Genomic DNA, 21,339 nt, shown 5'->3' with positions numbered 1-21,339 from the left:
AATGAATCGGAGCAGTAAAGGGTCTATGTTCCTAGCTTTTGCCCAGAAGGAGAAAGGTCGCCATTTACTAGTGTAAATCTTTCTGGTAGAAGATTTTAGGGAAGCTACTATGATATCCCGGACGGGATTAGAAATCATAGGAAGCCTGGCTAAGGCTGGAAGTGGAGCAACCAAGCAGTGAGGTTGAGAGAAGGTATGGATTGGTGCAGTTGCCCCGACTGGTGGGTCAGAAGATCTGGAACCGGGTCCAGATGCCATGGCTGTACCAAGAGATAACGATGTAGGAACGGAAACCATATCTGTCGAGGCCAATAAGGGGCAATGAGAATCAACTTGGCTCTCAAGGCGGTTGCTTTCTGAATTAGTTGAGGTATCAGCGGAAAGTGGGGAAAGGCATAAAGAAGTCCCCAGGGCCAATCTTGAGTTAGAGCGTCTCTGGGGGGATGGCCTGGAAGGGGGAAGAGAGAGAAGAAGTCTGGGCATTTGCTGTTTTGAGGTGTAGCGAAAAGGTCGCAGCAAGGAAGGCCCCACTTCTGAAAAATCTCTTCCGTCACTGATTGTTTGAGAGACCACTCGTGAGGCATGAGAATAGCTCTGCTCAATCTGCCCGCTATGATGTTGGATTTCCCGGGGATATGCATTGCTATCAGAAACCGCTGAGAAGAGATTGCCCATTGCCAAAGTCTGAGAGCCTCTCGACACAGTGGATAGTACTTGGTTCCGCCCTGTTTGTTGATATACCACACTATGGACATATTGTCCATTTGGACTGCAATAGTTCCCAGGGGAAGAGAGTCGTTGAGGGCTTGCAACGTTAAAAGCACCGCTCTCATCTCCAGGACATTTATGTGCACATGGTATTCGAAAGGTTGCCAGGTGCCATGGACCATTCTGCCCTGATAATGCCCCCCCACCCGATCAGGGAGGCGTCCGATGTAACCGTGGCAACCGGGGCAGGAGGAACAAAGGGTCTGCCCTGATGGACTTGAGGGGACGATATCCACCAGGTCAGATGCCTTTTGCAAGTTGGAGTTACTATGATCTTGTGACACATGGGAAGTTGTTGAAAAGACCATTGGGCGAATAGCATCCATTGTAGAAGACGCATGTAAAAGCGGGCAAAGGGAAAAAGTGTTATGGCGGCCGCCATAAGACCCAATACTTTCAGAGCAAATCTGGCCTGAATTCAGTTGCTGAGAAGAATCACTTGGACGTGTCTTTGAATGTCCAAGATCCTTTGGTCTGTTAACTTTGCTGAAAGTTGTACGGTGTCCAGTTTTGTGCCTATAAAAGTAATAGATTGACACGGCGACAAGGCAGATTTTTCGAAATTTATAGAAATCCCTAGCCCTCTGCAAATGTGAATGGTGTAATCTCTGGCTTGGAGAAGTTGATGCCTGGTGGTGGCAGTGAGGAGCCAGTCGTCTAGATATGGAAACACCTGGAATCCTTGACATCTCAGGTGAGCCGTAACCACTGCCATACATTTGGTGAACACTCTGGGGGCTGTAGTGAGTCCAAAGGGCAGGGCTCTGAAATGGAAGTGACTGGTCCCCAGCTGAAAGCGGAGAAATCTTCTGGAGCATCTGTGAATTTTTATGTGATAGATCTTCAGGATGCATACTATCGGGCACATCCAATTGTCCTTGCCCAGAAAGGGTAGAATGGACTGAAGCATGACCATCCGGAATCTTGATTTCTTTACAAACTTGTTTAGTTTGCTCAGATCTAATATTGGTCTCCAGTCCCCTGTCTTTTTGGAACTAGAAAGAACCTTGAGTAGATTCCGGATCCTATTTGGTCCGCTGGGACTGGCTGGATGGCTCTTTTTGCTAGCAGTTTTGATATTTCTAGTACTGCTAGTTCCCTTAGACCGGGTGGAACGTCTGGAAGGGTTCCCTTTTGCTGAAATGGGGTTTGAATAAAGGGAATTTTGTAACCCTCGGATATAATCGACTGTACCCATTTGTCTTGAGAAAGGGAAAGCCAGGCTATTGGGTACAGCGATAATTTTCCCCAGACTGCCTCCGAAGGTGGACAATCGGACAACATCTCAGGGATGCTGGAAGGGTTTGTCAGAAAGAGGCTCTCTGCTACCCTGATTCTGCGGACCCCCTCTGCCCCTAGGGTGGCGTCTATTATTGTTACCCCTCTGCCTCTGGGGGTAAACTGACTTTGTGCGTCAGGCGTGACTCCTTGAGATTTGCGGAACCACATTTTCCCTCCCTTCTGTCCTTTGGGGTAAGGTCTTGAAGGGGTGGAGAAATGGACTCCTACAGCAGAAAGAGTCTTGCCATCTTGTTCGCATCTAGTCAAAGTGTCTTTCACTTGAGGTCCGAACAAGGTTGAACCATCAAAAGGGGAGTTTGTGAAGGATGCCTTGAAGGGGTCTGCAAAATTACAAAGCCGCATCCAGGACTGACGCCTTAAAGCCACTCCTGTGCCTGCGGCCCTACTCGCTCCATCGGCTGCATAAGAAATGAGCCGCATAGAGGAGTTAACAATGGAGTTAAGGATTCTTAGCTGTGAGCTAATCTTATCCTGAGACCCAGCAGCTGACGGATCCTGTAAAACTTCTCCCAACTCTTTAAGAACATCTCTTTGAAGGCGGGTGAAGTGGCACAAGTAGTTCAGCGATCTCATGGCAAAAGTCGCTGAAGAAAAAATCCGCTTGCCGTACCTGTCCATAGTCCTAGAATCCTTGTTAGGAGGATGGACAGGTACTGAAGGATCAGCTAGTTCCTTCTTGGTGGCAGCAGCCACCACCATGGCATCAACTGGGACATCCTTTGTCAAATATTGTCTATCTGGTGGGGCCGTAATGAATTTTGAAGGCCTCCTAGGAATAGGTTCCATCGAATCCGGAGCCATCCACACCTTCTGAGCCACTACATCCATAAGAGGGTCAAAAGGCGGAGACACCCAGGAGGTGCAGGATCGAGATCCGAACGCCTCCAGGTATACTGACTTGTCCTCGGAAGGATTAAGGGAGGGCCAGTTCCCCCTCTGCTTAAGGAGTTCAAGGATGTCTGAGAAAGAGACATCCTCAGAGGAGGACCTTGGGGATCCCTCAGACTCATCCAGGTCAGTATCAGATGTAATAGACTCGGGGGAGTCTAGATGTTTCCTCTTACATGTCCTCTTACGCGGAGGTTCACCTGACGGATCAGGAGAAGCCTCGGAAGAGGAAGATATTCCCAATGGGGAAACCTGAGGCGTTGGATCTCTGGGTCCGGGAGCAAGATAGTGGGAAGAGATGTCAGCAGGCACTGTAGTGGGAGGAGCTGATGGAACTGTCCGTTGACTAAGCCCAGGGGCTAGTACACTCCTCATCACCTCGAAGGCTCCCCCGTCAGAGAGACCAGAAGGTTCCCGCTTCGAAGAGATAGGAACTCCAGGCCTCACCGAGAGGGAAGGCTCCGAGGCAGATGTCGGGGCTGAGCTCACCAACGCCGAAGCCCCGAGAGGGAGAACGGGGTCGGGCAAGGGTCCGATGCCACTCGCCCCCTTGGAGCCGACGAGAGAGACCAGATGCCCGGATCCCTCCAATGAAGGCCTCAAGGAGGAAATCAGAGCAGAGGACGACGGAGCCGAAAGGGGTGGTATCGGCTCCGAAGCTACAATGGTCACAGTTCCGAGGAGCTCCGGTTCCGAGCTGTGTAAGAGAGTCGAAGGAGGAATATTTGGTGGATGTGAAATAGCTACAGTCTGTTGAGACAGGCTATGGAGCATTTGGGCCAATGCCTGAGACTTTAATAGTCTACTCACCACTCTCTCGAGGTCATGATCAGACAGCCTGGACGACCGAGAAGAACGGCTCCGATGGCTCCGCTCCGAGAGCAAGGGTGATCTCGGAGCCGAACGTATCGACTCTAATGAGGGGGATTGAGATCTCTTTTTAGAGATCGATGGAGCCAACGGAGCCGAGGATACGTCGGCTCCAGCCGGAGCCGACACTGAATGTCCAGATTGGGCAGTATTGGCGCTGGATGGAGCAAATACTGTGACTGCTATAGTTGAAGGATCGGCTCCGGCCGGAGCCGATCTTGACCCTGGTGAAGATAAGTCTGAAGCCGATGGCTTGGAACTTTGAGCCGAAGGCTTGATAGGTTTCGAGGGCTTCCCCGGCGCCGACTTAGTCGGGGAGCTCTCAGGCTTTAATAAGCCCCTTAATATCAATTTATTTCTGCGCTCCTGCAGGACTCTTGGGCTGAAGGCATGACAGATAGCACAAGAGTCCTGCAGGTGCAGAGGTCCCAGGTAGTAAACACAAGAAGTGTGACCGTCTGTCAGAGACATCTTCTGACAGCACGAGTCACACTTCTTGAAGTCTGAGACCTTTGTGTCCTCCGACATAACTGTGTCGAGGAACAACAAGTTGTGAAAAAAAACAAAACAGTAACACACACACACAAAAAACATCCAATCCAACAATTTAAACTAAACAGGGATAACTAACTCGAAAAAAAGGGAACACTAACGGGAATAGGGTTAAAGTAAGCGTTAAGGTTAACAAAAAACAACTATGGATATGAAAAATTTAAGGGGGTAGACGAAAGTCCTATATTCAGTAACTTACCTGGAGCTGGTAAAAAAAGGCACCTCGTTAGCGAAGCGGCAAACGAGATCTGGTTAGTCTCCGCCTTGCATCATGGGATATAGGGTTGCCTCGAGCTGGTAAAATTAGCTCTCGAGCTTAGCAAGTGCCGAGTCGGAGCCGAGGATCGGCTCCGAACCCATCCAGCAAGAATGAAGGCGAGATTGACAACTTCACATCATTGTAAGGTCAACGGACGCTTGCATTTAGTCAACCTGGAATAAGCAGAAGGAAGAGAGAATGCAGTTGCCAGTACCCAAATAGTACATGCAGAAATTTTACAATATAAACAGATTATGCCTTCTAATTGTATAGCATTAACAGTAAACAATAAAGCAGTGGTTATTAAAGCACAGATTAATTAGGATGGCCAGAACAAAATTTTTAGCCATAATCAGGGATAGTTGAGAATTACGGCTGGATACAGAACCATAACTTTTGTGTATACTCCCACCGCATAATGCAGAACGTTTTCTTGTCTCTCTTTCCCTCTTCTGTTTTAGGGTTGCCACCTTTTCAAATGCCCAAAGTGGAACTTTTTTTTTTGTAGAAATGTTAGATTTTTGCAGGACAAAACATACCCACGGCCAGTACAAAGGACAGAACTTCACTGTTTTGCCAAAATAAAAGCTTATTCTTGTAGCATTTTAGTTGTTAATTTTGTTTCTTATATCATGCAGGTGTTTCAGATACAAAATAAACTGTTTTATGTAACTATTAAAGAAAATATAGGAAATGTTTTTGTCCTAAAATCTCAGGACATTTGCCATTTGTTTTCACTTTTTTTGCAGGACAATTGCCCAAAGAAGAACAGATGATAGCCCTACTCAATCTGTGCATTTTTCCGTGGGTACTCTTGCTTGCTCCACTTTCCACAACAGGCTAAATGAATGGCTCCTAATATACACACTGAGTTTTAGTTTACTCTTTCCTTGCAATCGGTCAACAGACGGACACATTAATGGGACAAATACACATAACAAATAACTAAACTAAAATGAAACAGAGAAAGACATAATTGATACTGTACACGTTTTACTGCAACTTCAGCTAATAACAGCTTAACACATTAAACCATACTGCCCAAACTGTAACAAACTGGACACTACCCAATGAAGTCACCTTAGAGACGCATTCCGAGTGTATTGATTTGTCCAATCAAAGAACAGAATTTGTAGAATGCTGGCGAATAAGAACGAAGTAGCGCGAGGTTTAAATTCGAACAGGAAGGGTGCATTTGTAAGCAAATAGTTTGCTCGGAGTTGTGTTTCAGGGTTTATTTGTGGATTTTGGTATACTTACTATACGTTAAGACACGTTTGGGAGCTGTTCTTTTTAGCTAAAAAAGAAGTTATTCTAATGGCGTTGCGAGTAAATAGGGTAAGTCTTCGCTTTGTTTCATTATAAATGCGTTTGTTTTTCTCGCTTCTTTGTTCATAACGTTGATTGCTAGCTCTTCTAGCCTCTACTTCATGCTTGTTACTTGATAGTGCAGGCTAACACAAAACAGCGGCAGCAACGAATTGTTTAAGGGTCTCTTGTAGATGTATTGTGGGTTTGAAATTGTTTCGTTCTGTTCTTAAGTTGTATTGTTTTCACTGTAAAACTGAGTGATTAACTCATCACAGATAATGCAAGTGGTCAGTGGAAAATGGGTTCATAAACATGACTTGTGGCAGTTTTTAGATGGACGTGCCTGTTTAAGGAGGGATCGTGTCGGGATTTAAATCCTGTTATTTCATTTTTTTTCTGCCGTACCCTGTTATCCCCATTTCCCTTGGGTATAAGGGACGGCGGTGAACCGTATTTTACAAGAACTTATAACATCAGCCAAAATTTAATAACTCAGAAATAACATAATTTGACATAGCTGTAATAAACAGGGCACTGTATTAAAATGCAACTAGTCAACAGGGTGCTGAGTGGTCCCTTCTTCCAACATGGCAGGAATGTCGACATTTTAGGCACCGTTATCACTTGTGCATATCTGACTACACTGCAAAACGTGTAATAGGTATGCTTGTAGGGTACTAAGCTTTATTTTTATTTAAACTTGTTCATCCCTATTTTTTTAGGGACCTCCTAAAGTAAGGCTGCTCAGCGGCTTTGCCTTCAGAGGGAATGCATAACAGGGCTTGGGCTTGTGGGGCGTGTTAACTTGTAAAAACGTCTGCCTCCCATCTTAAATAATGGGAGCCCTTTCTAGAGTCAACTTAAAATTTGAATCACGTATGTATGCCTGAAGATCTTGAATTTAATTTATAAACTCTGCATCCGGGTTCGATCTATCGTACGTAACTAACTGGATGAGGTCTTCTGTCTGGACAAATGCACAGTTAAAACAAACATCATGACTAAATTTCAATATTTAACACGTATTAAGCTCTCCTTTGTCTTCACCTATTTAGACATTAGTCTAATCGGTGTAGTCTACCATCTTTCCCTTTCGGTACTCCACCACAAATGCCTTTCTCAATTCTCTATGTCCACAGTCTAGTCGGGTAACCTACACTTCAGTACTCTTGGATATTGTGTGTTGCCTCTTCAGCCGTCTGTATGCCAACAGTCTACATTCCTATGATCCAGCTGATTTCACATTACTATGTAAATCACCTTCGCCCCCTTACACTCCATAAAATGCAGCAAACGTGATTTTCCTGTCAGAAGTAATACCCATCAGTGTAAGTATTTTGTTGTGCGAATATTAAACTCAAATCTTGAGCTCAAGTGGGAGCTTTACAATTATCACTGCTAAAGGGGTTATAAATTTTTCTCATGGCATTTTATTCTATTTTGCTATAAGGCCTTGAATGAATATCTGCCCTTTTGAATGGATGCAAGTGTTAGTTAATATTTGTGGTAGTACACTTAGTGTTGCTGTCCTCAGTAAGAAGTTCTCATTTGATTCTTGGCTGGGGTGCCTTCTGTGTGGAGTCTGTATGTCCTCCCTCTGGCTATTTCTCCCACATCCCAAATGCGTAGGTTCATGGGTAGGTACTAGGCTATCTGCCAAAGAGCATTTATAAGCCTAGCCAGTGTCTGCTTTCGCCACCCCATTGACTGACTGAGCCTCTGTCAAGCAGAGTCAATGAAGTGATCCCAGGAGTGTACTTTGTTACCCATCCACTCTTCAAAGCTTCTCTTGAAGAGAGTTGGTGAGAGAGACTGCCTAATGTAGTCTGGAATTTTGTTCCAAAGCGTAGGGAGTCTGACAGGAATCTATCCTCCAGCATGTTCTATTTATTGTGGTGAGGTTTAGCTCACTAGAGCACATGGCTCGTGGTGACTTGGATTTCGTTAGGTGGAGTATGTCCAATTCTGAGTTGGACATGGCCTTGTAAGTCGGGCAGAGATCACCTCTGAGTAAGCGATATGCCACTGAGTACAGCCGGACTGCATAGGACATATGTTTTTGGCTAGTAATCCTCTTGGTGAGATGCTCTTGTGGTCTTTCAAGCTGTTGGAAGTGTCTTGTGAAGTACAGCCCAAATGGGGCATTGTAATCTATGATGAGTCTGAGTGACAAGTAGAGGGGCACTATAACCTCTTTATTTCTAGATGCAAACCCCTTAGTAATTGATGGGCCACAGAAGGATTTCCTAACTACTTTGGTAATATGATTGTCAAAGACAATCTACCTGGGTCCCCAGATCTCTTATTACCCTTTCTGTATTAAGGGGGCTGCTGCCTATGTGGTAATTCATGGGCATTTTGTTTCCCCAAACGGGATGACTATGCATTTTTTTTTTTTTTTACATTTAGCTTGAGGCCATGACATTGACACCAGGTGTCCTGTCTTAGTAAGGCCTTTTGGAGGCTGTCCATGTCAGCTGGAGAGTCTATTATGGCTCCCAGTTTGTAGTCTATCGGCGAACTTGGTTAGCCATAGTCCTCCTCTTCACCTGTACTTCTGAGAAATATATGCTGAACAGTAGGGGTCCCAGAACTGAGCCTTGTGGGATGCCACTTGACTGGTTTAGTCAGACCTGGAGCCTGCTATTCTTACTGTGAGTTCTGTCTGTAAGCCAGTTGGCAACCCATCTTGTGACGCAGGGGTTTATGTTCAGGCTGGTGATTTTCTATAATACCAGAGTGAGGAATGGTGTTAAACACCTTGGTGAGATCAAGGTAGACTGTGAACCACCTTTCCCTCTTCTATGGCCTAGGTAACTGTCCAAGTCCACCAGGTGTAGTAGGAATGATCTGCCCTTAACAAAGCCAAACTGGGTTGGGTCAAGTTTGGGACATTCCCAATGTCTTTGAGTTCCATGATGATGTGCTCCATAGCCTTGCAGAGCAGGCTAGTTAGGCTTATGGGGTGATGGTTATCAGGGTCAGTTGTGGATCCTCCTTTTGTGGAGCAGAATAACCATTGCTGTGTGCCATTCTATGGGCATAGCCTGTGGAGAGGTTGAACAGTGTGTTTAGGTGGGGGGTTAGTTCATTCTGTAGTTCGTGCAAGATGCAGCCTGGGACACATCTGGCCCCATTGATATGTTCTTGGCTTTTGAAAGGGCTGTTTTCACCTGTGCTTCTGTAATTTCCAGGACACTACACTTTTCCAGTATTGTTGGCCCTTTTGAAGGTGAGAGGGAGGTGAAGTTTGTACTGAATATGCCAGTATGTTGGCAATTTCAGTAGTTTGTTTACTTGGTGTAAAATGGCACAATCTCTAAGCATATCTGCAAGTTGCTACTTACATTCTTGACATAGCTAAAGACGGCTTTGTGGTTCTTTAGAATCCTTGGGCTATTTTTCTTTCGAAGTTAGCCTTGGATGATTTTGAGGGACCTTGGTTTCTTGCTAATACTGATCAGGGATGTCTTTCCTTTTATTTTTCTGAACTAGTTTCCTCCTTTTGTTGTATAACCTGTTTATGGCAGGGGTCCACCAGACTGGTTTCCTTCTCTTAGGGGTATGAGTTTTGGTTTTGCTAGGGATGGCACGATCCATGCATCCTTGTAGGTGCTCTGAGTGCAATTGTAAAGGATTCTGCATCTTGGGCAGTGCTATCCTTTAGTGTGGGGGCTGCACCAAGTTGGCCCAATGTGAGTGGTGGTGTGCCTTCTGTGGAAGAATGGGTGGTGGGCTAGCAACTTGACCATGTAAAATTCCACTGACTATCACTGTGGACTGCTGTGACACCAACTTAAGTGTAGCATTAAACTTGCAACATTATAAATAGGTTGCATGTTTCTCTTGATTCTTGGTCGTCAAGATTAGGACTTGCCCCCTTTTTATCCTTGATGGTTGAAGTGCACCAAAGCAAGATCGGTCCTAATGAGCCATAAATGTGACGGCTTGTTTAAAAGCTGTTGTATTCGAAGTCTCTTGGCCAAATGTCACTCCTAGGTAGAGTCTGAAAAAGGAGGCAGACCTGGCTTCTGAGGAGACTTTCAAATCCCCATCTTGCTGGACTGTGCTGTGCCAGCAAGTCTCCCTTTGATTCCAGAAGGCTGACTAAGTTTTTGCTGTTACTGTAAGAAGGTGCATGGTGGAAGCCTAATGGCTAAAGCTTGAACAGTGTCAAATACAAAAACTGATCCTTTGAATTCAAATCTGTGGGAGGGCTAAACTGCTAGTGTTCCTAGAAATTCTGGTTTACACCAGAAGCTAGTATAGTGAGGATGAGGGCCCTGTGGAATAGGTACACCTGATTAAAACTTGATAAATGGTGAAAAGTATGAGTATAAGCTTGGTTGTGTCCTATGAAGGAACCAAATGGTGGAGTAATTTTAAATGGTTTAACATTTGTGTTTATAAAATGTATATGCATAGTAACGTGTACAGAAATGGTAGCTCTTAAAGGCTGAAGTAGCTTACTACCAATGCAGCACAATGCAATTTGGAAGGGGAAATGGAAGCCTCAAGGGGGTGTACTAGGAGGGTCTATGGAATTGCTCTGTAAGTTCTTAATTTGCATAGTCTTAGTCGAGCAGTCTGCTTTCATATGCTGGCTTTGTAGAAGACCCATTGGAGTCTACTATAGCTCTTGGCTGTAACTTGCACAAATTGTCCAAGTGTAGAGCAGTGTGCAACCCTGGCAACTCATCTTTAACATGAGTGCCACTATTAGAAGTAGCTACTGTGGAGACTCTGGGGCATCTGTTTTCAATTTTGTATTGGTGACCTTTAAAAGGGGATTGGGAAGGGTATTCTGGATCTTGGTGTTGCCATCTCCAACTAGCTGATTGTGTTAACTTAGCCTGGGGAGTTCTGCTAGCATTTTCTGTGCTGGTCACTTTTGTAATCTTTCTGCTCCTCTGAGTGGTTGGCTGCAGAGATTCACCTGCATGAATCAACTGACAAAAGTTGATTAAGTATACTTTCTCTGCAGTCATTTAAGATTATAAATTTGTACATAATATAATACATGGAGGTAATACTCCCTGTCTCTAGCAGCAGTTAACCCCCCCCCCCCCTTTGTTCTTGTGGTGTTAATATCGGTGGCTTTGGAATTACCTGCCCCTGCTGTAAATCTGTTTGCCTCTCATATTTTGATTTCATACACCTACCAGTCCCATCTCTGTGCAGAGTAGAGCACTTTGGAAGGACATCCCCTATAGCATTTTAATCTGCTCTATTCCCTTCATCTCCACACCGTTTCTCAGCTGTTCTTAACGGTCTTCTACCTTAATTTGCTGTTCTGTGCTCTTATTTGATTTCATAAGCTTGCTTTTGTCATTTTAAACTTGCCTGCATTTATTTAAACTGTATTTGCCTTAATACAAGATTTGCTGTATCCAGGACTGTTTAAGCTTCTGTGCCCCAAAGCCTTCTTGCTTCCCAATGGGAGTGGGCAACACTAGGTAGCCCATCTAAAGCAAGATGCAGCTTCTTAGTTTTAGCACTTGAATTTGCTTTTCTGTGCTCAGCACTTGTTCAGAACCTGTAAGCACTAAAACTAAAATTACTACAGCACACTTCCTCATTACCTAGAGGAAAAGTTTTGCTCTAGCAACAGACCTCCAAAGCAGAAATGCAGGCAGTCTCCCACCACCAACACAGCCCACACACTGCCACTCAACCACAGCCCATAAGGCAAAACATACCCAACACTAGTCATGGGTGACTCTGCAGTCAGGCACACTGTCCCACTCACCAGGCTAAACAAGATCACTGTCGGGTGCCAGGGTCCACCACAACTCATGCACTGTGGTCACTCTCAATTACAAATGACTGTCCATGTTGGTGTGAATGACCTGAGACGTGCCTTCCTGGGCTGCATGAAGTCATGGAAGAACTCTGATCTTGTAGCCCAGGCAGGTATGACCCTAGCCCTGAGTAGCATCCTGCCATCACCCAGAATACTGCAGTACAAGGATGAAATTGACTTCAATTGGCTAAGCTTCTGGTGCTGTTCTAACAGGGGATCCAGTATGACTACATTGATGGCCTTCACCCGTCACCCCCTGGGATTCCAGATGCTGGCAAAGGCTCTTGCTGTACCTATAGTACCTTTTTTTAGTTAAGGTTTAACTGACAAATTCACCACCATAACAGGAACAGGCAAGCAAAAACTAAGGGTGATGCTACTCAATGCTAGTCTAAATCTCAATGCACTTGCTCGAGGCACTCCTTAAAATGGAGAACATCTTGTCTGTGCAGTGATTGAGACCTGGTTCAAGACTCCAGAGAGCACCCCTGCATTACCAGGCTACAACACACCACACTGGCTATTAACTTGTGCCAGAACACCAAAGGCAGAGAGGTGTCCATATTCATTAAGGATATCCACACTTCCAGGCATAATGCAGCTGAAGTTATCAGTACAACTAACTCTGGTCAAAACTACAATCCATATTGTAGCTTGCTACAGATCCCCCACCATGCCCCAGGATTCCCACTCTTTTCTTGATATACTGGAAAATATTGGGGTTTGAACACCCTAATATTGGGCAGTTTCAACTACGCCACCATTAACTGGGAACTACTAGTGTACCAACTCTTTTGCTCAGTGCTTTATGGAATTCATAAATTCTAGTGCCCTGGATTAATTTATCCACACCTCCACCAGGGGCAACAATATCCTAGACCTGGTCATTACCAACACGAGTGACTGGTGTTCCACACCTGAAGTAAACTCGTTGGTCAGATCATAAGCTAATCACCCTAGATATCCACATCCCATACCCATTAAGGAAACCACAGTAAAACATTTTTCCACTTCATGCTTAAGACACAAGTGGTGAATGTCATGACACCCATGTAGATGGGATGATAGTTATGACTGAATCCTACACAGATGCACTCCATGCACTTGCATGATGGCATGTATCATGCTATCCCAAACAGGACCAAGGTGCAGTCCCCCCCCAAAAAAAGCCAATCTGGTGATTCCCCTGTCATATAAACTCTAAAACAGAAGGAAGAAATTGTTGCAGAAGAGTGAAAAATCCCATGAGTGGGGGAGCTCCCTGGTCAGCCTCTGCAAGAAGCTGAGATCCCTTAAAGATCCCCCCAAAGCTAGCTATGAGAACAAGATTGCCACTGATTAAGGACAACACAAAGCATTCTATAGCCATGTCAAGAATCTCAATGGTAACACCCAGATCTGCTCTGAGTTATAGCACAATGGTACAAAATTGCAAAACCAACTGATATTAAAACATCCTGGCAGGTTCAGTGCTAAGTTTACCCCCTCCTCAACCCTTAAAGGGCCCATATCTATGCAGGAAGAATGCAGAGTCCCCATAATTATAACTTCACGGTAAAAGCAGCTTACTAAAGCCAAAAACCATCATCCATGGGACTGGACAACATCCCAGGCTGTGTTTTACATGAACTTCGGAACGAATTGGCTCCCCACCTAAGCACCATGTTTAATCATAGCCTCACGTCAGGCTTTGTGCCCACTGAATGGTGCACAGCAGCAGTTATCCCACTTCACAAAGGGGGAGCCACCTACTGATCCTAGGAACTATTGCCCTATTAGCCTGGTCTGCAAGGCCATGGAGTTCATTGGTAACCTCCAAACTTGGACCCCGGTTTGGGTTTGTGAAAGGCAGATCTTTCCTCCTGAACCTGGTTAATTTCTTTGAGGCAGTTACCAAACCCATAGACTAGGGTAACACAGCCTATCTTGACCTTGTCAAGGCTTTAAACACAATCCCCCATTCCGGAATTGTAGCTAAACTCACTAAATTAGGTATAAATCCCTATGTTACAATATGGGTTGTCAACTGGCTTACTGACGGAACCCACACTAAGTTGCAGACTCCAAAATCTGGCTTCAAACAAGTGGGAGTACCACAGGGTTCAGTCCTGGGACCTCTCCTGTTTTGGTATCCAACACAGAAGGCCTCTGGCTAAGTTTGCAGATGACTGCAAACTAGGAGCTATAGTAGACTAGAGTCCCCAAATGATGTGGACAGTAAGCCATGGCCTCAAGCTCAATGCCAAAAAGTACATTGTTATCCCCTTGGGTAAAACTCTGTACCCATGAGCTACCACAGGCAGCAGTCTTAACACAATGTGTGATGGACCTTGGGACCCAGGTGCAGTCTCTTTTGATTGGGACCCAGGTGCAGTCTCTTTTGATCACATTGCTGCAGTCAGAAAATCTACGTGGCACACAATCACAAGGTTTCTCATCAGGAGAAAAGGTCATTGTTCCCCTCTACTTGACTCTCATTGTACCCATTATAGAGTACAATGCCCCTCTTGGAATGTACCTCAAGACATCTGCAGCAGATGGGAAGGCCACAGTACCTCAAAAGAATGAATGGCCTCAGATGCCTTATACCAACTTTACTCTAGCATGTTGCCTACTCAGGTCCCCTCTGCCCAGCATATAAAGCTTTGTCAAACCCAGAGCTGTTGGACATGCTACACCTAAAATCCCAATCCCTCCAAGCTACACACGCTAGAGACTTAAACCTTGTCAACACAATAAACAGTACTTGCTGGAGGGATAGATTCCTGTCTGAGATGCTTCCCATACTCAAAACAGGCTACCCATCTATGTCAAGCAAAGTTCCTCAACACTCCCACTAAGATTTTTCTTGGATGGGAAATGCGCCCCAGGGATCACTTGTGGCTCTGCTTGACATGGGCACATGATATTTACTTTCTTGGGTTGGCATAAGCCAGGTAACTTTGGCTAGGCTTACTTGGGCCGATAGCCTTGTACCTACCTATGAACATAACTAACTCTTGTAAAACTGCAACCAAGTATGCATAAGCTGTTCCATATAGGATGGGATCATATTGAACATCTTGGCATGAGAAATCTGCATAAAGCTGAAATAATGGCTGGAAACTTAACATTGCGCACTCATTTAGAAAATTGGTAGAATAACTAGTTTTGACATGCCAAGAAGAATGTGGGCTTTTTCCACTTACCATGGAATGTAAATGAGTAAGGCATGGGGTACTGAACTGTAAAGAAATGTAGGGGGAAATTTTGCTGGGGTACACTTGAATAGATGAGGAACCTATGAAATTGGTGGTTCAGTGCAGATATTCAAGGGGAAATGGGATGATTCGTATCAAAATCCCAAGGGTGGGGGCACAAGATAGCAACAGCTGGAGAAACTGGCTATATAATTGCCTTAGCTCCTATCCCCCAGACTGCAGTTATGGGGGAATCTGACTATCAGCAGGCCTTGGAAGGGGGTACTAAAACTAGTGGAAGAGTTGTGTAGAAGAGGCCTTGGTTTCCCTTTGGATTTGATTGTTTGGGGTAAAAGGATTCCCATGTAATGGAATTGAGGGATTTATTTAAATTTGTTAACCAGGTTAGTCTGAGCTTTTGGCTCATTTTTGGCAGAGGGCTGAGAAGAAGCTCCCCGGGGCTAGAAAACAATTTGCTACTAGGTTACTAAAATTTAATCTGCTATAGGATCTTCCAAGCAGAGACCTGGAGAGAGGAGGAGTTGTTGAAAACATTGCTTTAAACAATTGGCAGAAGAAATGTGACTACTTACAATATTTAAGCTGCTTAGAGCAAAATGTGTTAATAGGCAGATGCTTATTTAAAATGGGTAGGATCTAGTTGTATAGGAGTTCTGGAAACACAGGAAAGTAAGAATGGCTAGTAGATGTAGGGGGAGGTAAAAGTATAGCAGACTAGACAGGTAGGTTGTTTTGAGACTAAGAATTAAGAGTGGAGAGAGGAAAGGGGTAGAGGCAGGGGAATAGTGTAGTGTTAAGATGCATTAGGAGTGAGGTGGTGAAATAGGTGGATTGCAACAGTGTTGTGGAGAAAGTGGGTGTTGCCGATCAAAACCTGCATATGCTAAGAGCAAAATGGGAGTAATTGAACAACTTGCATGTGTAGGAGAAATTTTCCATGTCCCAGAACATGGGATTTCTTGACAGGGCCAGTTGAGTAGAAAATACTTGGACCCTGTGAAATATGCCTTCAAAGCAAATACTTGCTCCATGGGTCCTAATTTGCCAGGACATCTTGTCAGCACCAGACACTCTGGAAGAATCTCTGTTGCAGTTCTCAAAGCTTAATCATGCCACAAAGTATATCTAATCCTCTACTGATGCAAGAAACTAGGCTATTTACCCTTTCCAAAGCAATGGATTCAATCTTTATGAACTCGAGGATATGGGCATTCTGCAAGCTCTCAAACCAAGCTGCTTTGATAAAGGCAGGTCTGGCTCCTAAAGCTGGTAAAGCTCTAGGCATTCGCTGATGTATTAAACTCCTAGCAGATTTGTTCACACGTTCTACTTGGATGGTACAAAATGTCTTGGCTACACCCATTTGGGTGTTTACAAAATATTAAAACTAATGTTTTGGCAGCCAGCTATTCCTCATATCAGTGTGAGGCATAGTCTGATCATGCACAGGCCCTTTATGGCAAAGTTGGAGCTGGGAGCCCCTCCTGAATTTTGGGTTGAGGGCACTACCCTCATTGAATAAAACAAATTGACTTGTATGGTGTGAAGTTGTGCTAATGTAAAACATGCATTTAGTGTTCTGTTTTGCTGCTTGATGTTACAGCAGGAGAATAAGATGCAAATATTGATTGTATTGATATGCTGCTAAAAAAATGGGGTCACTTGTGCATTGAACCTGTGTAATGAAGGATAACTGGCTGAATTCATGCTGCAATGCTGAACTACCTTCATGCTGCAATGCTGAACTACACAACTGTCTCAAAGCAACTTGCAGATTTTAGTGCCCACCACATGGGTGGTAATGGTATACAAACTTAATTGTGGATGGATTGCCATCACTAACTGCATAAGCTGGCATTATTGCAGCAAATGTTGCAACCTGCAATGCTCAATTTTTCAGCAAATGTAGTGTAGATTCATCTTTACATGAATATTCTCCCTGTCAAGGGGAGCTGTGCATATTCTTGTCTTTATTCCAGTAAGGCTGGGGTAACTAGGTGCTGCTAAACCATTCTAACTTCCATTTAAATTAACTTCAGTGCTACTTGTTAAGAACCAGTTAATCCTCTTCAGAAGTCTCTTGGCATCTTTACTCCTCAAAAGGTTGCTTTACATGTTCCTTGGCTAACTTTGGATCAAAACTCTGAAAATTACTGTTCACATTGACCCAGCTTTTAATTGTTTTCCTAGGTTAGGGTAACTGCTAGAGCCTTTACAAGCCTAGCTAATATGACCTGACTTGTGCATGTCCACTGGTGTTGGTTTGTGGCTGCCTTGGTGTTTTTTTTTTCAGATGTACCCCTAGCCATACTGTACAGGGGCACAGTCCTAGGTGCATTTTTCCCATACATCAATCCAGGTTGCCCTTTGAAGAGGGCCAGGGAAGGACTCTGCTTTGTTACTGGGAAGCCTGTTTCAAAGTAGCAGCAGTCTCTGGGACATGTACCCATCTCCAGTGTGCAGTATGTCCAGGTTCAGATTCCTGGAATGGGTGACTCTCCCAGTTTGTCATGCAGCTCATTCAGAGTTGGATTTCTGAACACCCTTTAGGTCTGACATGGGTTACCTCAACAGTTGAAGGGCTTTCAGTCTATCCACCCAGGACATGCTTACACTCTGGATCCCTGTTCTCTATGGGTGTAAATGCTGTGGTTAGCAGGGGTATTTGTTTTCCCAAAGGGAGGGAGCCTAAATTTTTAATCTGGTTTAGTTCATAGGAGGGTACTAGGCTATTGGCCCTAGGGCCTATATAAGCCTAGCCAAAAGTACCCTGGCATTCACAACCCAAGAAACTTATTTTCCTGTGCCCCTGTCAAGCAGAGCCAAGAGTGATAAATGTTTGGTGGGCGTGATCTACCCTTAACAAAGCTAAATTTGTCACTTCCAGTGTTTGGACAAACCTCCAGTAAGGTCCATGGTGATGCTTTCCATGCCTTGTAAGCAAGACTAACCAAGCTTCTCTTTCCAGGTCAGTTGACAGCCCACCCTTATTGGGGGGGGGGTATGACCATAGCTGTTCTCCATTCTGTCAGAACAGCCTGTCCAGAGGCTATGGTTAAATGGCAATTGAGCCTGATAGCTCACTCATCAGAGGCAACCTGGTATATTGTCAGACACCACTGCCATGTTAGCCACACCCTCCAAAGCTATCTCATGGAGAACGGGTGGTTATGGGGAAGAGTTGTAGCATCTGGCTGGTAAATTTAGCTCCTGTATGCTGGCTAGGTGTAGGATGTGATGTCTCATTCAATACACTTTTGTATCTTGCTCTTAAGACTGGTTGTAGCTGAAAAATTGGTTGTATTTAGCTTTAGGTTTTTACCTCTTAGCTTTGAGACTTTACTAGTTTCCTTTATATGATCATCTAAACTGGGGGATTTGCTGCTTTGTGCACATTCTCTCAATGGGGTTTTCTGTTCAGTTGAAGACCAGGGGTCCACCAGGGAGGCTCTTTCTGGCTTTTGGTTTGCTGCTGTTATGCAGTTCATGGTCTTTCACTGACTTGGTGTACTGTGTTCTGGATTTGGTTAGCTTTAACTCTATGCAGTCTCTAATATGGGGTAGTTTGTCTTGGGGAAAGTAAATGTTCTTTGGGGGGGTAAGTGGGGGGGGTGTAGTGTTACCTTTTTCCCAAAACTGCTGTGATCTGGTCCCATGTGTTTGGGGTGGGTGGGGGGGCTGCACTCTACCATATGAGTATCCATTCTAGGATACCACCCATGGTGTGGGAATACAGGCAAGCTGCTTCAGGGTCAAGGAATCTTTGAGTCGGTGTGCCTTGCAATTAACGAAGTAACATCTGCCACAAGTAGTACTTGGCTGGATGGTGATGCGAGTAGCTCTAGGTATGATGTGGTTATGGTTCATGGACTAGTATCTGTAGTTGGCAGAAATTGATGGATTTCTCCTATAGACAGTGGTTCTAGCATTTCATTGGTTTCTCAATTGAGGCATTATCCTTTATGTGGATAACCCCCTTCTCCCAGTCACATTCAGTGATGTGCATAATGGCCAATGCACAGCTGGGGGTGTTCTGTGCAGTCATGCATTTTAAAGCCACAGAAGTCTGCATCCTTATGGGAGAACTGCTTCAGGAATGCAGTCTCCGGTGCTGTTGAGGGTTGGTGAGGTACACTCCCATGTATGGGAAGTTCTCAAAGGCAGGGCAGTCTGAGAAACTCCAGCAGGTTTTGTTGCACGTTGGAGCTTTAAATCAGCAACACTGAACCTCTTAAAAGTACAAAATTTGCACATTAAACCTTCACTGGTTGTGAATACTTAATTTTGTTCTTGGCCCCTGAACATGAAGTTGCTAGGTTAATGGCCTTGGGGCCCTTACAAGCCTAGCAAAGTTCTACCCTTATTTCAATAATCAGCACCTAATGCCAGTGTCGGGGATGCAGGTGGAACAACCAGGGGTAATTTACCCATACAATCCAGATTGGAAGTGCACCAGTAAGGTGCTCTGAATTAGTTCCACAGGTGTGGTAATTGGGGAGATGAATACCTTTCCAGAGGTTCTGTTAATGTTGCATAGAAGGTTTAAGGTCTCGAGTTGCCAGTGTACCATTTGATATGCATAACTTCCAATAAAGCAAGGTCCAAGATTGATGCAGAATAGTGACAGTGGCTTCTGACCATCCACACAGGACAGATGCTGAAGATTCTTGAATTTTTCCTTTAACCTTTGGTTTCTCCAATTGCTGCTGGTGCTTTGAAAGGTACATGCCAAAAGGGGCATTGTACTCTATTATTGGCCTGATGCAGAAAGAGTTCAGGGAGGGTTCTGGCTTTCTGGAGGCAATGCTGTTAAGATGAGCTCCCCACTGGAGACTGATCAAAGGTAAGGAGCTGTCAAAACCTGTGCCCAGGTCTCACCACTGTGTACTTGATGTTGCTATTTATGTGGCAGCTAGGAACACTTACCTTGCTGAAAGTGACTCTTGCATTAAGTTTAAGGCCATGACTTAAGATACTCTTGCAGGATGACATTTGGAGATTGTGACTGCTCCATTTTGTAGTCATCGGCAAACTATCAGCTGCATACATAGTTTTTGCTTCTACTTCAGAGAGATTCCAAACAGAGGTCCCAGGACAGATCCCTGTGGAGCACCACTTGTTACAGGTCTGCTGTTGGATGTGGATTCCCCTGTTGAACTATCCTGTCTGAGCCAGTTACCAACCCATCTAACAATAGAAGGGTTGATGCCTAGCTGGGTGATTTTCAGTGATGCCTGAGTGGGGGGAAGGAGTGTCAAAAGCCTTGGCCAAGGTAGGGCTGTATGCACAACTTCCTCTCATCTAGACCTTGGTGAATCAGTCCATCGGGCTTAAAAGGAATGATGTCCCTTTGGCAAACCCAAACTGAGTAGGGTCAAAATTGCCCACATCTTTTGTCCATGGTTCACACTGGCTTTGCAGAGCAAGCTAGTCAGGCTAATAGGTCCACCCTTCCCAAGGTCTGTGGAAGTACCACCTTTGTGCAAGGGGAATAACTGGCCACTTTCAGCTGGGATGAAGTCAGTGCTTGGACTGAGTACCCAATGGTGTTGCCAGTTCTTGTTGGAGCCCATATGGGGGACAGCCAGTGTTTGTTTGGCCTTTAAGCACAACTTGTCTAGAGATGCACCTATGTGGCACCCCTTATCACAAACTTCTTTCCTTTCAGAAAAAACTTTCTCATTGTACTCGTCCCTCAGACTCTAGAGTACAACACCCCATTTGGTATGTACATGAAGACAGCTGGATAAGCAGATGCCCTATGGTAGTCTATATATATATATATATATATATATATATATATATATATATATATATATATATATATATATATATATATATATATATATATATATATATATATATATATATATATCCCTGAGTCTCTATATATATATATATATATATATATATATATATATATATATATATATATATATATGTTGGACCTGCTCCACTTAAAGAAATTCCAATCCCCAGAGCCACACATTCCGGGGATCTAAACCTTTTCACAATGAACAATCCCTCCTGGAGGGATAGGTTCCTGACCCAGACACTCCCTATACTCTGGAATAGACTGCCCATACATGTTAAGGTGAGTGCTTCCTTGGCCCATGCAATCATCAAGGTTCCTTTTGAATAGGGAGATAGAAAATTCACCCCGGGGATCGCATCAGTTGCCCTGCTAGACACTGGTCCAGGGAAGAAATATCAAAGGAATTGTTATGGCTAGGTTTATATCGGCCCTAGGGCTGATAGCTTAGTACAAACCTATGAAATACTGTATTTAGGAGGGTGCAGCTGTAAAAGGAATTGAAATGCTACATTTGGGGCACACTTAAATTGGCTAATTCTAGTAACATTTTAACTAGTATTTGTGTAATACG

General features: G+C 44.4%; 1 protein-coding gene across 2 annotated transcripts in view; it reads left to right on the top strand.

Moving 5' to 3' along the window:
• Window positions 1-5,813: 5,813 nt before the first annotated feature.
• Window positions 5,814-21,339, top strand: part of CCNB1 (cyclin B1) — a 102,930-nt gene continuing 87,404 nt past the window's right edge. Inside the window, exon 1 of one of the 2 annotated variants that reach the window (XM_044063732.1) lies at window positions 5,814-5,977. In XM_044063732.1, coding sequence (XP_043919667.1) covers window positions 5,957-5,977 — 21 coding nt within the window. In that variant the 5' untranslated portion in view covers window positions 5,814-5,956. The remainder of the gene's footprint in view (window positions 5,978-21,339) is intronic. The other variant, XM_044063731.1, reaches the window with a different exon arrangement.

This window comes from Protopterus annectens, chromosome 2.part2, assembly GCF_019279795.1.
Source record: "Protopterus annectens isolate FY-2018-M chromosome 2.part2, PAN1.0, whole genome shotgun sequence".
In the NCBI taxonomy this organism is placed as follows: domain Eukaryota; kingdom Metazoa; phylum Chordata; order Ceratodontiformes; family Protopteridae; genus Protopterus; species Protopterus annectens.
This window is presented reverse-complemented; position numbering and strand designations above follow the sequence as displayed.